Genomic DNA, 18114 nt, shown 5'->3' on the forward strand with positions numbered 1-18114 from the left:
CATTAACAACATGTTTGTCTTTTGGCTAACCTCGACCAGCCTCTATGAGTGGACCCCATTAATTTATGTGTTTGTTTTTTCACTACCTAGGCAAATCTCTATCTATGCAGAGGAAACCTAAATTGCCCTCAAATAAATTTATAATTTTCATTTTTTTTTGTTTAATTCAAAACCTAAATTTTTGCTCTCTTCCATACTCTCTCCCGTTGCCGTCGCCGTCTTCCCTACTCTCCCCCACCGCGCCTCTTCCTAGGCTCCACCAATCAAAATTAAAGAAGAAAGAACTTATAATTCTAGTTGGATCATAAATGAAGATAGGATTCGGTACAGATTGCAAATCAAACCTAGAAATCAATCAATTTTTTCTTTTAATACTAATTATGATTTTTGGATTAAAGGTCATAATCAAACAACAACCATAACTAACGAATGGTGGATGTGATCCCTACCATGGATGTGGAGAAACAAGGGGTACACTCTATAATGGATGAGTGAAAAAAGAAAAAGAAAAATGGGTCTGCATATGTCAAAGAAAAGGATGGATTTTAAGCGGTGAAATGCGGGAATTGTTGAAGAAGAATGTGTATCGAAACAAACTTGAAAAGAATATCTTGAATCTTAACGAGATAAAATAGGGAATATATATATATATATATATATATATATATATATATATATATATATATATATATATATATATATATCAGATTATAATTTGAATAAATTTATAAAACCATTAGAAAGTGAGAAAACAAACAGCATAGTTATATGTACACTACGTAGAGGCACTTCAAAAAAAGAAAAAAATAAATAGATAGAGCTCTACTTAGCAACCTCTATTAGATAATTTCAGAAAACAAACATGTTGTGAGTAGGTGTTTGGATATTACGTAAGAAATAGTATTCCAACTAAATGAAGTCGAAAAAAATCAAAAGTGCGTTTGAGAATAAATTTTCTGAAACTGAAAAATTCTATAAGCCCCTTCTATATGGGTTCAACATATAGAAGCCTCGCTAAATGGACCATTCATTGTCATCTCCATACTTTAGGAAAATGATATTACTAGGCCCAAAAAATCAAATTTTCTTCAGATCTGGCCCATAATTAATTATTATGAATTTTAGTGATGACAATACTACCCTTTCCTATTTATATCATTAGATATTTTCTTTTTCAGTTCATTTCCTTTTTCACTTTCTCTCTCTCATTTTCCTTCGGCTCTCTCTCGGATGAAGAAACAGGCGAGAAGACACAATTTTCGATTGAAATTTTCAGTGAAAATGATTTCAAAACTTAAATCTTGATTATCTAAACGTTAATTCGACATCAATACCACTTGTACTTCGGAGATTCAATGAAAATCGATGGAAAATGAATGATAATCATCATCAGCAGCAAATGAATCTGAAGATTCGCCTACAAATTGAACAAATAAGCTTCGTTTTATCTTTACCGTTTCAATTCAATAAGTAGATTTAGTTCTTTGATTTTTCATATTTATATTTCTGCAAAATCATTTTGTGATTTTGAAAACTTTTAAAAGCTTGATTTCAGCATAAATTTCTTATTGAAATCATAATTAGAGTTAGGTCTGTTATAATCTCACCTTAATCTTACTGTTGAGAGTAAAATTTCGTAAAAAACATTCAAGAAAAATTTCTAGGGTTCTTGAACAAAATTCGATAGATCTTTTAATTTTTTATCTCGATCGAAAATCGGTTTTCAGATTTGAAATTTGTGAATCATTATCTCATTTACCCATCTATTAGATATAAATTCTATATACTTTGATTTTTTTGAATTGATTTTTGCTCATCTCTAATGTTATGTGTTCTTAAAAAATGATTTTTAGTTCAATCTATATTTGCTTTGGTTGTTCAAATTTAAACAACATGATGTAGTACGATTTCAAGATTTAATTGTATATCTATTCAAAATTTTATGTCAATATCTTCTACAGAGCGTCAATTACTGGCAACGGTGCTATCAAATCCATAAAAACTAAAGCTGAAGAATTAAGAGATATGGAAAGAAAAGTTGGATCGTAAGTGATTATACAGGTAAAATGAATTAGGTTACTAAATTATGGCTTGTGCTTCAATTTTCAGTTCATAGCTTGTGATGGTGAAAGTTGGAGCAGGTGGTAATGTTGGTAGTGGTACTGAAGCTAGAGAGTTGTTCATTGTGCTTCAATTTTCTCATTTTGATGATTATGCACACATGTGTAACTTTCGTCTACACATCCAAATTTCATATGTAGCTTGCGTCTACACATCCAAAATGCATGTGTAACTCTCAGTTACACTATTCAGATGCATCTGTAACTCCCAGTTACACTAGTCATATACATGTGTAACTCTTATTTATACTATTATTGTCTGTCTATTTTGGTTATAAATGATGTTACAGTAACATATGATGTAACTAGTTGCAACGTATTGGATTTGTTTTACATTTAAAGCTTTTGGTGACTACATATTGGATATGGCCTTGAGTGCTTGTGTCTGCGTAGCTGTTGAAGCAACTGATGGTGATGGTTATGTTAATTTCAGAGAGGATGTTTTTATTCGGACCTAGTGGTGGTACTCGTAGGGTAATACAAGATAGGGAGAGAGATGGTGTTAACGTTTATGTTGTTTATGGTGTAAGTTATGTCTCATTAAGCTTATAGAGCTTCCTGCCGACCACCACCAACATATGGATGTGTACACAGAACTTACACATGCATATGACATGTGTATCCAGTAGTGACACATTCATATAAAATGTGTAATGCAAAGTTACACTTGTACATAGATGTGTACTCTGTAGTTACACATGTGTACGCAGAAGTTACACATGCATATGGCATGTGTATCTATAAGTTACACATCCATGTGCATGTGTAACTTTTTATTACACATGTTATATGTAAGGTTATCTACAAGTTATTCATCATAAAATACATGTATTACTTTAATTTTCATTTACAATAATTTGTCTTTTCATCAATTACTACAATCATAGTAATTGGTTGTTTGAACACAATAAACGAATTAAAACATGAGATATGTAAAACGAAATCCTAGAAATAATCCTCTATATCCTATAATAGAAATGTTTTTTTTTTGTCTTTCTCGATTCCAATATATTTGCACATCTGCAAACAAAAATAAACATCCATGGAATTAGGTTGGATGGACAAAAATAAAGAAACAAAATTATAGAATAATTGCAAGACAAAATTATACAACAAAGATTACATAAAAGGCACATGATAACTTATCTTATCATGTGTAATTAGTAGTTACACATGCATTTGTCTAGTGTAACTTGGGAATCACACATGTATCTATCTAGTGTAATTGACAGTTACACATGCATATGAGTTGGATACCTAGTATGTGTAATTTTTTGGTTATAAGGTTTTTTCATTTTAGCATGTGTAACAAGGAGTAACACAAGCATCTAACTTGTGTAACTAGGAGTTACACATGCATATCGAATGTGTAACTAGGAGTTACACATACATATTACCTGTGTACTCTGCAATTACTAAGTCTAATTGTGCATCTCTAACAAAAATTCCATCTGAGCATCAAACTAACATGGTCCAAAGACCTCAGTGTTTATAATTCAAATTTTTTACTTTTGGACACATCAAAACTAATGTGCGGATGCATGCATGTTTTTATAATGCAAAGAAATGTCTAAGACTCTAATGTCTTACACCTAACTCGTAAGCAATCACCTAACTATGCATCTAGAACAATCACTATGAAACTCATCAAACAAAGACGATGATGAAGACAAATTGTAAGAGAGATCAATACCTGAAAGAGCTTACTTCACATCTGAATTTCCTCCATTCCATTACCACTGTCTTAACTGCAGCTGCACCAGTACCTGTAATGTTAACTCCTAACATACATCTATCTGAGTATCATTAACTCAAACCCATCTGATTCTTAAACCAGTGCATCCTAAGCTATTCCAAATCATCCCATAGTTATGTCACTGCAATAGCAACACCAGTTCATTCCAAACCAACGCCAAATCTGCATCTGTACCACTTGCACACTCCTACAACTCTCCCTGAACTTTCATACTATGAAATAAACACCTCCACAACCTGTAATTAGCAACAACATCATGTTCATAACCATTCCCAATCCTCATACCACCTGCAATTCACTTGAGAACTGCATCTTCACCAGCTAAGCTTCAATGCCATCTACAACAACAAATCCCCTCTCTCACGTACAATAAAATCAAAACATCAAACAAACTGCACAAAAATAAATAAAACAGTTCATCAAAAATTAGAACCCAAAATTACACAGGTATGTGACTAGTGTAAATAAGAGTTGCATATGTTATATGCATGTGTAACTAGAAGTTACACATTCATATGACTTATGTAACTAGGAGTTACACATCCATATATTGAGGGTTACAGAGCTAATCCCAACGAAGAATAATAAATACATGCACGACCAGGCTTAGTTGTCGCATAATTGTTGCCCTTGCAGTGGTGGCGGTTGGTGGTTGGCGGTGGATGTGGTGGTCAGAGGCATCACATAATATATTTTTAATAATTTTGGGCATAAATTTAAATTTTATTTAATTATGGGCTTGACACTATGCATAAGGGTATCAAGGTCTTTTAATAATTTGGGGCATAGATTTAAACTTCTTTTAATTAAGAGCTTTATATTATGGGTAATCCATGGATTGGGCCTTAGCCTATTTTCCCTTTCTGAAAAGAAAAATAAATCCTTTTTGTGAAGCAAAAGAAGTTCGCTTCTGATTGCTGAACATGCAATAAAGTAAGTGCCATGTTTATCATCCTAACGCAACCGGGTAGGGAAGAAAAGAAAATAATATGTTGGGAATCAGATGATCATCTTTTGGCGTGAAAAAACTCAAAAAAACAGAATTCCACTGTCCATGCTTGGATATGATTAGAGATTTGACAATTTAAGATCACAAAAAAAAAATTATATCAACATTCTAACTATGCAATGTATAAGTGTCGTGATGGATGAGAATAACTGTTTGAACTTTTTATATACATATATACTTGTCAAACGTGATATTAGCTAGAAGAGTAAAGCTGGAATATAAAAAAGAAATTAACTCTAAACATCTTTTCACATTATCATTACTGCTGATGGAGACAATCTATATTGTATTAGGCGCTGGGCGAGGCGAGGCGCCAGGCCCTTTGTCTAGATCCTAGTTAGGCGCGTGCGCTCTAGGCGTCCAGAGAAAAATTAGAAAACAACATATTTGCTCACACCTTAGAGTTTTGGGCGTTTTATTGTCTAGGCGTCCTTTGGACGACTCGTGCGCTTAGGAGAGTGCCTGGGTCTCCTTATACAACGTAGGAGATCATGGATGTGTTATGTCAATTTTATTTAACTAATCTTTGTACCTAAGTGTTTATGGGTAAAAACTGATTCAGTTGGTTTTGGTAAATTGGGTGTGCCGCCGAAAAACGAATCTAAACCTTAAACAAACGCACTGCACGAGAGTACTTTAGATTCGAGAGTTCAATCTGTAAAATTCTGGCCTAAACCAAGAAATGGCCGTTCCAGTCTTGCTTCGGTCACAAAGTGAAGGAGAAGGGTTGATCTTAGGGAGGGAAGCGAAGAAGGTGTTGAGATCAGAATGGTTAACTCTGAAGGTGTGGCTATTTTTATGACTTGTATCAGAATATGGAACTGGCTTGCCGAATGTAAGCTATCGGTTCTTGGTGTTTTTTTGGATACTTATGTTGTTAACCAAAACTCTGTTGTTGGTCGAAATAGGTTGAAAACCTATTTATACAAGTCATTGAGAACCCCTGATCTCGTATAGAAAGTGGAGATAGTTAAGTAGTGGAGAAGTGGGGTTGTGTAGAAAAGGTTTACCATCACGTTCCCATTGTATGGGGAAACTGGTCAGCCTTACACCCACTATTTTATTACTGCTATTTAACCGTTCGCTCTTTCCTGACACTAATTTGTAATGGGCACGTTGCACGCCGCACGCTGTAAACCGACATACCAATATCCTGATGAGTATCCCCTAGTTTTGTGACATGTTTGATATCTCGAGTGTTTCACGGAAAAATGTGCAAAAAGTTGCTAAGTGGGTCTAATGTACAAGACCTAGTTATTCTAACCAATTTCACGCAATCTAGGCGGCATAATGGCATAGTTGCGCCTGCATAGTGGCACAATGGCATAATGGCGCCTGCATAGTGGCATAAAGGCATAGTGGCACCTGACAATGACGTAGTGGCAAGGTGGCAAAGCGACAAAGTGGCGCCTGCCAATGGCATAATGATAAGGTGGCAAAGTGGCGCCTGCCAATGACATAGCGGCAAAGTGGCGCCTGCTGTATTTTGGCATATTGGTGTTAGATCCAAATATGGCTCAATGATATTAGATCTGATTGCCACATTAAACTTAATTCCTAGTTGATGTTATTTGGCATTGGGAGGCATAATGGCCCTGGCCAAATTAGGGTTTGGCATGTCAAAACCCTAATTGGCGCGTGCGGCTATGCAGCACGGCACGTCAGCATCTTGGCAAGTACTTCGTTGGCCGTTTTTGATCAAAGAAATCATGGCAATGCCATAACGTGGAGATGTCCATGGACGATCATGGATAATCATAATATGGCACGGGCCCCATTCTTTAGGGTATCCTGGGTCCTACATGGCTTGTGGCATGTTGTGGGCCCAGAGTGGCATAATTAGGCCATGACTAGAAAATAGGGTTTTCCTTTGGTTTGACCAAAGCCATTAAAACAAGAACTCTATTCTGATCAGGATAGCATGAGCCAAATTGGAGTGTATGAGCCAAATTGGACTCTTCTAGGCCGTTGATTAGCTATAAAATTATCTTGGCCATGCTAGGATTTAGCCATGGCTTTCCAAGATCCTAATACATCATACAGGGATTTGTAATGGCGTGGGCCATGGACAAAGAGTAATGTAGCACGCAGCTGCGCGGTTATGGTACATTGGCATATTGCTGCCATGGAATGGCATTGCCTGCCAATTAGCAGGTTAGAGAGATTTGGAAAGTTGGCTAGCCAATTGTCATGGCGCCTACGATGATCACTAGGCACGGTTTGGGATGGCTTGTAGGCAACCCCAGCACTTTGGCGCGAATTGCAGCAGCGGTGTTGACACGTTGCTTGCGGTGGCATGGTGATGCCTATTTGGGAGCTTAGGAGCGGCTAAGCTTAATAAATCAAATGGCCAAATCGTGCGGCCGTGATTGTTTTTGGAGACTGGCTTGGGCCGTCTAGATTAGGTTCCTAATGGAATTAGGCGCATCGACCAGCCAACTTCCAACTTTATTAAAAGTGTGTGTAGCGGGTTTTGAGCGATCTGATTGGTCGATGGCAAAAAGAGGGGGGCCATAGGGGCAGGCTTCATTCCAAATGCGTGTGGCGCATTTAGAGCGACCTGATTGGTCAATGGGAAAGAGGACCGGCAAGCAATGTAGGGCCGACCTCATTCTAAATGCGTGTGGAACATTTAGAGCGACCTGATTGGTCGATGGGAAAGAGTGCCAGCAAGGGAGACATGAAGCGTGGCCAACGGCCACAAGCGGTGCCTATTGGAGAGGATTTTGCCGGCTATGTGGCATGGCCGTGCCTCCTTTCTCATTGTTCCTATTTGCCGCAGTTCCTCTTTTGTTTCTTGTTTTCTGGTAGGACTTTGCTCCTACTAGCTCTATGGCGGATCGGTTTCCTAGCTTACCTAGGTTTGGCCCCGACCAATAGGGTTTGAATCTTGTGATTTATCACAAAATTGAACAATTTTAACAAATTATGTGTGTTGACACAAAATTCTTTTATTCTCAGAGAGCAGTTAGCGCGTCTTCTGATTGGGCATCTTCATGTAGACCTTGATTTTGATACTTCGGGAAATTCATGCTACCCACCTGCGAGTGAACACTAATTTTCATGTCGTACCAATACTAAGGGTTCAGCCAGGGAACATAACATAGGAAAATACTCAATAAACCATACACTAATGAGTAATGCAGGAGAGAGTTTACAGAATGTTTGGGATTGTTGCTACATGCACCATTCTGAATAAATATACGGAGTTGCTCAATACATGTGTGAGTAGAGAGGACGGAGCACTCATTACTTTCAAATGGCTCAATTATTTTGCAGATGGCGCATTAAATACAGGGTTTTACAATTTTAGCCCTGAACTAAAAACCACCATCAACATTAAGAACAAAATAAACATTTAATATCTACAAACTATTACATGAAGGATGACAATATCTTAATCAGACATAATCCTTAATTTTAGTCGATGTTGGTTAGGAGTGTAAATTGGGCCAGGCCGGGAAACCTAGCCCGTTTCCTACCCAGTGGGGCCAGACATGCTTTACATTCAGCTACCCAAAAAATCCGTCAGGCTGGACATGCGAGGTAAAAACACTTATTTTTGAGCCAAAGACCATTCTATTAAGCAAGCCACGTCAGGAAGGCAATAGGCTTCAGGGATTTTATACTTCAAGAGTTCTTTGGTAGCTGATTTAACACAGGTAGTATAACTGATTTAACACTTGTTCAGAGTTTGGGGATTGAATGAACTGTAATTTAAAACAATCTTAAGTAATTAATCTACTAATTTTTTTTATTATTAGATAAAGAGTACTACTACATTAGAACAGGTAGATGTGCTAGTCTACGAGTGAGCCTCATGAGAAACCAGCCAAGGGAGCTGAAGTGGATATGGGGATGATTATGTTGCAAGGGGACAAGCTAACTATACCTTCCATGTCATGTCAAATTCTGTAATATTGCGCCATTAGGACTGGAACCTGGGACCTCCTGGAGCCAAATTAGTTAATATCGTGCATCGGTATGGTATCCTCCGGGTCCGATACACCTATACAAAAGTACTACTTCTATTTCAGATGATCATGTCGTTGCTACTAACATGAATTGATGACATTGAAGATAAAAGCGTCATTTGGAAAATCGATAATGAAATCTTTAAAATAAACAGAAACAACAATAAAGAATCGTAGTTGTTTCAAGGATAAAAAACTCATTAAAAAGATAAAATAGTTCTTTACTGAATCAGATTGAGTTTTTAAGGGTACAAAAGAAGAAGATTATTAGGAAAAAGGGTTTTGTTTACAGATTTTCGGATTTAAATAATTTATTCTACCAAATTACCCTTATCGATATTATCAGTATATCAGTGAACCCGATATATCGGTTTGTACCGGCTGATATGAGCGTTTTATCGCTCCATCGTTGTATCGCCGATATTTTAGATATCGTAAAGGTTTTTCCCGATACACGATAAAAACCTTTAATATCGACCGACACAACCGATATTGACTTCATTGCGTGGAGCAGCATCAAACCTTTGAGGAAGGGGATGACCAGCTGAGTTAGCTACCCGTTTTTAAATGTTAAAAAGAGATGAAAATTATAATTTTAATCTATATATAACAAAACACATAACAATTCATTCCAAGGTTGAACTAAAACCAATTCAAATGGTACCAGGACGGATTTTCTGGACAGATACCAGATCGGGCTATTAATTTTTAGGAGATATCCGAGCCCATCCATCTAAGCTAACCAGACTATGTCATGTAACACATGACGGGTTTTAATAGGTTTTAGGCGCATACGGGTACAAACGTGCTCGGGCGAGTACGAGCAAGATATTTTTGGATATTATTTACAGCCGTATTGAATAACTGTGGACAGTATTACCGATACCACCGTACTGCATATCTATCAGTGAGGACGCGAAGGATATCAATACCTGGTACGACAAACCAAATTGACCAGTAAAGCTCATGATCCGTAGCCCGTATGGCATGACGTTGTCATGTAAGCCCAACAATTTGGTTAATGAAATAAACCGAATTAAAGAATTAATTATGAGTTGTTAATTATTGAGGTTGACCTAAAATTTGATCCTTTTGTAAAATGTCCGTTCACATTCCTGATTCTTCGAAAGAAAAATAAGAAAAGCAAATAATTGAACACAAATTGGTTGCCTACAATATTTTGATGAACAAATTCAAGTCATGCTTCTTCTTCTTTTTTTGTTTGAAATTAAACAAGTCACTTTGGAAACCCACTTTGTACGAAACTCGCATTGGAGAACGATGGAGATCAAGCTAAAAAAAATAGTGGATTAGCAAGCAACACGTTTCTTCTACTTCTCTATTTTAAAATTCCACAAGCTCCTTGACCTCCAACTATACCACATCTGGATTGTTAGTTTTGCTTTGGAAAACAGACTCCTGTAGTTGGTCGTTTTGTTTTTGAAAATATTTACAGAGATAGAATCGAAGAAAAAGAGAGTGATTCCAAAATACTTCCAACATAAAATGTTTGCATTTTTAATTTCTTTTGAAATTTAGATTTCATAGAAAAACAAACAAAAGGCTACATGAGGCAAAAATGTTTGCGGTTATCACTAGACAAATAGGTAGTATGGAGTAGTTGTGATGTGACTGATGTCCCGCTAGCTTTTGCTAAAGAGTAACTAGGAAGACGTTTAGTGTTGGCGAATTTTGGCAACTCCTTGCAGCAGTCTTGCCTATGGGGATGATGGCAAAGAAACAACCAGGAACGATGTCGCCTCACCACATATGCAGTGACGACATGCGACGCTTCTGCGTCTCTATAAGAGAAACGATCTAGCTCGCCTTGCAAGTAATTAGTTTAATAGTTCCGCATGTATTATTCGTAATAACGATATAGCTACAAATACCAACTGTGATTATTAATTACGAATAATACGCGTTACTTACGTCGGTTTTGACCTTTCACTTCCGTAACAGAAACTATCCTTCACGGAAAACATCCGGTAATTATTATTACACCCGTGTCACTTGATTCAATCTTCTTTCTTTTGCCGACTCAAGCCAACCGTACCGACCAATAAAACTGATGTGTGCATTATTTTATTTTATTTTCAGAAACGACGCTAACTGGAACTTTCCTCAAACGCGCAAGGACTGCATGTTTATGACAGTTGAAATCGTAAATCCAACTCTATCTCACACCATATAAATACGAACTCTGGCACCACTTTCTCCCTCCATCAAAAACATCATCGAATTTCAATCTTCTAAGAAAACAAAAACTTTCGGTTAGTTATAAGAAAGAAAACAAAAGAAAGAACTACTTCAAATTCATATATACATATATATAAACTCCCACACTTCGAATTCACAGACAGAGATATGAGAAACACTACAGAAATCAAGAGGAGTGATTCAGTTTCTTCAACTTCATCTTCTTCCTCTTCAAGTCCATCGAGGAATATTAGAACTACCAAGAACTCGCTGTCACCGAAATCAACATTAGAAAGATTAAGAAGAAAACTGTCATCTAAGAGAGGAGATGACCGTGAAGCACAAACATACGGCGGGGGAGACCTCGAAAGAGTTTTTCGGTATTTTGACGAAAATGGAGATGGAAAAATATCAGCATCGGAGTTGGAGAGTTGTGTTAAGGCAATGGGTGGTGACTTTACCAGTGATGAAGCAAAAAGAGTTGTGGAATCAACGGACACCGATGGTGATGGGTTATTGGAGTTTAATGATTTTGTTAAACTCATGGAAGTTAGTGGAGAAGAAGAGAAAAAGAATGACTTGAAAGAGGCGTTTAAGATGTACGAAATGGATGGATCGGGGATTATTACTCCTAAGAGTTTGAAAAGAATGTTGACAAGACTTGGCGAATCCAAGACGACTGAGGAGTGTAGAACAATGATTCGCTTATTCGATCTTAACGGCGATGGTGTACTTAGCTTCGACGAATTCTCTGCTATGATGGTTTAATCATTCATTGTTTTGTAAATGAAGTAAGTATAAACAAGGGGGATGATCATAGTCCTCGAAATTCATTTGTATCTCTAACCCTTTTCACGAGATCGGTAGAAAATGTAATAAAAGGCCAACCTTGATAACCAGCTAGTAGTTCCAGTTGGGATTTGCAAGATTTGTCAATTTATGTGCCACTTTCCGCACTGTAAATTGGGTACTTGGATATCTATATATATAATTCATTCTTTCCATTGTGTTCTCTTGATAAGATTCTTAGGAGTACTCTTTAATGAAACCGTCAAACTGAAGTCCCTGAGCATAAACACTAAGAAGGTGTTTGGATACCAGAAGAAGTAGTCTTGCGGCTGAATTAAGTCGAAAAATCAGAAGCTCGTTCAGGACAAAATTTCAAAAAAACTTCTGAAAAGCATAAAAACTTTGATTCGGGTTGCCAAACATGCTATAAATTAGTGCCATGCTTATCATCCCACGCAACCCTGAAAGGAAGAATGATATCCAACACAAGCATATCCCACCAAGTAAAGTCTGATCCCTCAGAGACCGGAATTTCAAAGTTAGGTTGGGTATAGGAGAATCATTTCCAGGCATAGCAAAACTTACAAAAGTCAAAATCCACTAGCTGGAGAACACGGAAATGAAGATTAGCGGCTAAATACATCTGATAATGGAATGGTAGTGCGAAAGAATGGAGATTGTCAACATATGTTTACGTGTACGGAAAATCAAAGTCGTTTTTCTCAACTTAATTTGACTACAATCATGGAAAGCAGCAGGTTTCTTTCAACATAAAATTGTTTGGAAACAAAGTCGGTTTTTACAACACTAAAATATCTGAGTCTTACAAAGTCCTTCAGGACTGACTGCAGGAGAACGATAAAAGAGAGAGGCGGAAACAGCCCAGTCTTTTTTGGGTCCTCGAGAGGCGGAAAGCCGGAAACAGTCCGGTCTTTTTTGGGTCCTCCAAGATTTTGAAAGAAAAATTGCTTCAACAATCATACAAGATTGCTAGGTCAAGCAAGTTCAAAACTTGGAATATCAGTTAACTTCCTCCTAAGATGATGGTCTACATAGCAATTAGAAATGAGACTTCAATTAGAACACACAAGACCAACTTCCATATACGTATCTGCAGAACATAATATATACTAGTATATCCACATTGGAATTAGGTATTTACTATTTAGTATCTGAAATACTAGTCTGAGTAGGTAGCAATAACGATGCATCATAGTAAAGTTGAGCGTCTAATGCACCTCTTTCATTACTACCACTCTTTTCACAAACTTTTTGAACCCTGATAAGCAAGAAAACATCTACCCTGTTTTTTCACACCTTTCCTTAAATTCCATTGAGAGTAACCACAACTTTACGTGGAGTGGCATAGTCCCGGTGTTCGCACAGCCAAATTCCCTGAATAAAAAAGACGGAGAAAAATATTCATTTCATGTTCTTCCCTTTTTCATTTGGAAAAAAATGTTCAAATAGGCACACAGTATGGAAGGAAGAACGTTAGAATGAGAAAGGAACACATTGACAAGTCAAACACTAATGGAGTATAAGACACCAATCGAACATTTTGCAAAAACAACACATATCTGATCCTATTACCTGCCAGGTTCCCATGTTCAGGCGTCTGTCTGTAATTGGAACACTGCATGGGAAACAATATCAGGGTGTGAAAACAGTTTATCTACTTACATAAAAGAGGATTTTGCTTTAAACTTAGGAGTATGGAGTCAGAGGAGATTCTCACGTGAGAGTACATCCAAACATAGATGATTTAATATGTGCTGGCATGTCATCTGGACCTGCAACATTTGTCACGACAAATTCACATCATACCTTGGATGAATGCCCAAAAAAAAGAACTTGCAACAACTAAAAACTTTCATGGAAAGCAATTTTTGCTTGATTTCCTGAATAAATGGCAAATCAGATCTGCGTGCAATGTAAAGCAACTTAGCACTGCTGTAAGACATATTCCCACAAAGCTGAGCCGACTGAAGCAAAACTCAGCCGAAATACTTGTTGATAGAATACGTATTCGTAGTAAAATACAACCAATTCTCTATATAGCTTAATAATAATGATAACTAATACAAAGAAGTTTCAGTTCTCTAGCTTATAGTTTATAGACAATCCCACCCATATTTTCCACGGAATTCGAACCTGAACTCTATTTATGATTCATTTTTTTATCACATAGGCCATTGTTTCTTATTTCAGCATATATTTTCCGCCTCTTCTCTACCTTTTCAGGGACGAATTCCGGATAGTTTTACATCTAGGATTTACATATACAACATATAGCACTGTCAAGAGTGAATTTCCTTTTTCTGAGAAATTTAGATTAAAAAGAGTCCGGGATCCGAAACTTGAAAAACACGGATTGGGTTGTGCCATACATATAAAAGAGTATAATGATGTTGATGTATTTGGCGAATCAAAAAGCCAGAAATTTCGAATGTACGGGATAGCAATCCCAAAATACCCCAATAAATGTTTCCAGTTTTGACTCAGGCACACCCTTCATAGTCAATCTGTTTTTCACCTCTGCTCTCTCTTATTCAGTTTTTTTCAATATGAATAAGGGTTTCCATTAAACGATTAAAATGTCAATCAATACTTCTCGCTTTTTCAAGAAAGGGTATTATAAGAGGGAAAAAAACTCAAACAGTCTATAATTTCACCAGCCAACCTGGTAAAATCTACTTGTGGAGGCTCATTTACTTTGGTTGAAACTGTTTCCCAAAGTTATACAGCAGAATAACAAGTCAATAATCCGTAGCTAAGTTAATTCTTATATAAACTAGAATTTTGAAGTTCCTTCACAAATTAAAAACAAGTAGGCATTGGTGGCAATTTGCTGATTGAAAAGTGCTACAATTTTTCAGGGAGAAATATTCAATTATATGTAGTTGTAGGTACTAACCTTCCATTGTATGCTTCCATGGTGCAGAAGGACCCTGCAAAAATGTTGAACGCCAAATTTATATCCTTCAAGAGATCACTCAACAACACAAAATAATTAAAAGCAAGCTGCTAAGCTAACCTCTGGAACTATCCTGTTGAGGAAGGTCTCAGTATCATGTCGAACATCTATGTCGTAATTCTCGTTTATGGTCAAAGAAGCACTTGTATGTTGCACTGGAAGTAAGACAAACTGTTCTTCAGCCAACAATTATTGTAATTCAATGCAGAAGCTAAGGCATAGATTTGAAATCAGGCTTACTTACAGAAAAAATGTGCAAGGCCACATTTGAATCCTGACAAGTCTTGTTCAATTTCCTTCACTATCTAAAAGAGAGAGAGTCATTAAGTGTAAGGTAAATCAGTCTAACAGAAAGTAATGTAAACAAAAACCAAAAAAATTCTTGATCTGGTAACATGATCACAGCAGTAAGAAGATTCTGTTGAATAATCAACATTTCAAAACAATTCATGACCAGAAACTGAAAACGGCATCACTACCTCTTCTCCATTTATGGGGTTCTATGAGAGGATTTATGTTCTAAATCTTGGTTGTTCAATTTAAAGTTTTTGACAAATCCCATGTTTCCAATTGTGTAAAAGTATTTTTGTCAACTAAACCCCAAATTGGGTACTCCGTGAGATCCTCAAATACGTGCATAAAACCCTATTCAAATTCAAATCCATCAAAACAACAACCACATATAAAATTATCAAAAATAAGATTATTTTGATCTTCTATTTCTACCTTAAGACTGATGACAGAAGAAAAAAACACCAAAATTTGTGTAGCTATTGACTATTGAGAATCAAATACATGATACAAAAAACAAATCGCTTTCAAACGGATAAAAAGAAACCCAAAAATGAAAAGAACACCACCGAAAATCAGTAATACTAGTTATTATTCTACCTTGGGAGTGACGAGGTGACATCCACGTTTCTGAGCAGGAAGAACGACGGTCTTCTGAGCCCACTTAGGAGTAGCCATAATTTTGGTATCGCTCAAAGTGTTTTGCTTGTATTGAGATTTTACCCTAATCGGTGTGGCAAGGAACGCGGGTTTTGCAGCGAAGAACACTGATGAAGTTTGCATTGGTAATATTTGAGAGGACAGCAGAAGTAGATAATTAGAATAAGGTCCTATGAAAGTCAAGGCCAGCAACAAAAATACACCTCCTAATGCGAAGGGCGAACCTGTTATTTTTGATAGGTCCATTGGAGTGAGACCGTGAGAGTATGAGTGTGACACCATTAAGCTTTTGTGGTTACAACGAGTTCTATCTTAGAAATTGCTTTCCAATTTATTTAGATCAAAAAGCTGAAATCAATATCGGTAACAAGTTTTGAAACACCTTTTTAAAATGAAGCCAATATATTTTTTGCTTCTTGCTTTTGTGGGAACTTCAGGGCTCATATACAACCCAAGCCTGGTAAAAGATATGGAAATTTGGATATATTTCCAGCTAATTCAAATGTTCATATGGAAATGTGCTCATGGAATATCACCCACCAATGCTAAAACTGCTAGCATCCTCAGCCACATTGACTCCATCTGCAATCTCTGTCATAGTGTTAAGTAAGATTTATTTCATATTCTTATTCCATGTCCCCATGCTGCCGTTGTTTGGATAAATCTATTTGGTCATTAACATCAGATCTTTGGTGATTCTACCTGCTTCTATGAATGGCTCAACACTTGGTTCCAACCTCAAAATCATAAGACAGGCTGGATTTCCACCTTTACTACTACATGTTGGTTCATCTGGAAAGCTAGATGTGATTTGTCTTCCAGAAAATTCATCAGACTGCTGCTTCTACTGCCAACAGAATAAAACAGCACCTTTGCTCTTTCAATAGAATCATGCATTACCAAAGTCACATCCCTAATAATCTTTATCACCAGAAAAATGATAAGGAGAATGTGGACATGCTTGTTAGAGATCATAGACAGAAGTTTGGAATAACTATTAGCATCACCTTGGTGTTATCCCTAACATGGAAGGACATGTTAGCTCTCAATTTTATACTAATTATGCCTTGATTATAATGCCTTATACATGAAAATGTGTTGGTGCAAAAAACATCAAAGGCTGTGTCGTTGGAGTTAGCAGAGCAAGAAGAGGAGCAGAACCAGCAATAGGATGGGAAAACGAAGAGCAGAACTAGCAATAAGAACGAACCAACACTGACTTTAAAGTTGAAGATGACGCAACTCTGATAGAACCGAAGTAAGAATACAACAATGAAGTTCAAGGAAGATCCAACCTAAGATTCCATCAAATGAGAGATGGAAATTTTGAGTCAGTTTCTTTTGTCCTGTGTAGTCTGATCAGTCACTAAAGAAGATAACACAAAAACAATCAATCATGTTGTTATAGCCATAAATTCTAGTCATTTTGAAAACTTTAACTAGAAAGAACAAGATGTGGATTTTTTTAGTAAGTCGATTTCAATTAGTAAATCTTCATGGTAGAAACAATGCTCTTTTGAAACTCATAGGTTTTTGGATGACGCTGGAAACAACTTTGTTGACTATTATATAACCTTCGAGTAACTACCTGTCGGGTAGTTTGCTCTGTTGACCATTATGAGAAGTAGCTTCTCCTTGAACAGTAAAAAATCGTATGTGTCTTTTTTTTTGAATAAAATATTTTATTTTATTTATAATAATTAAAGTTACAAAACAGACACACATGACATCAACAAACTAGACCCATAACAAAGTCAAAACACCTGACCACAAGCAAAACTAGACCCATACAATACAACTTTTAAAACCAACTAGACAAAAACATTAACTAGAAGTACCAGTAACCGAATCATACATATCCATACGAAGATAAGGAATGATGATCTGAGGAGGGGTAAATTTCCTATACTGGTTATATATATTTCTTCTAGCATATTTTGCAATGGCATCAGCCACCTTACTACAGACTCTATGAACAAACCTAACTTCAATATCATACAAACTTTGAAAGAAACTAAGACATTCAGCTATCAGATACCTATCTTCCCATTTAACAGCAGCCAGATGCTTGTGTTGAATAGCTTCCATTAGGATTTTGTTATCACCTTCAATGATCACTTTACTTAAACCATAATTCTTAATCCATTGTAGTGCCTTGAAGAGAGATAAAACTTCTGCCGGTCTACATCCCTTGCTCTGCTGGTCCATGCCATGGCTTCCAAAAAGATTCCTAAATGATTTCGAACAACAATAGACATACCAGCAAAATTAGCATCAGTAATGATTGAAGCATCAAAATTTAGTTTAATCCAAGTAACGGGAGGAGATACCCAATGATG

At 36.6% G+C, this 18114-nt stretch overlaps 2 protein-coding genes across 2 annotated transcripts; one reads left to right on the forward strand and one right to left on the reverse strand.

Annotated features, from left to right (window-relative positions):
* Positions 1–11060: 11060 nt before the first annotated feature.
* Positions 11061–12062, forward strand: LOC113278083 (putative calcium-binding protein CML19). The gene has a single exon (XM_026527016.1). It carries the CDS (start codon positions 11227–11229, stop codon positions 11824–11826), a length of 600 nt encoding a protein of 199 aa, XP_026382801.1. The 5' UTR covers positions 11061–11226; the 3' UTR covers positions 11827–12062.
* An 862-nt stretch (positions 12063–12924) lies between these two features.
* Positions 12925–16160, reverse strand: LOC113283555 (UPF0047 protein YjbQ-like). Its single transcript, XM_026532859.1, has 7 exons — positions 15716–16160; positions 15069–15129; positions 14885–14979; positions 14765–14798; positions 13586–13640; positions 13441–13483; positions 12925–13242 (listed from the first exon to the last, which is right to left on the reverse strand). The coding sequence occupies exons 1-7, from the start codon at positions 16055–16057 to the stop codon at positions 13171–13173; spliced, it is 702 nt and encodes a 233-aa protein (XP_026388644.1). The 5' UTR covers positions 16058–16160; the 3' UTR covers positions 12925–13170.
* Positions 16161–18114: the final 1954 nt, after the last annotated feature.

This window comes from Papaver somniferum, chromosome 5 (genome assembly GCF_003573695.1).
Source record: "Papaver somniferum cultivar HN1 chromosome 5, ASM357369v1, whole genome shotgun sequence".
NCBI lineage: Eukaryota > Viridiplantae > Streptophyta > Magnoliopsida > Ranunculales > Papaveraceae > Papaver > Papaver somniferum.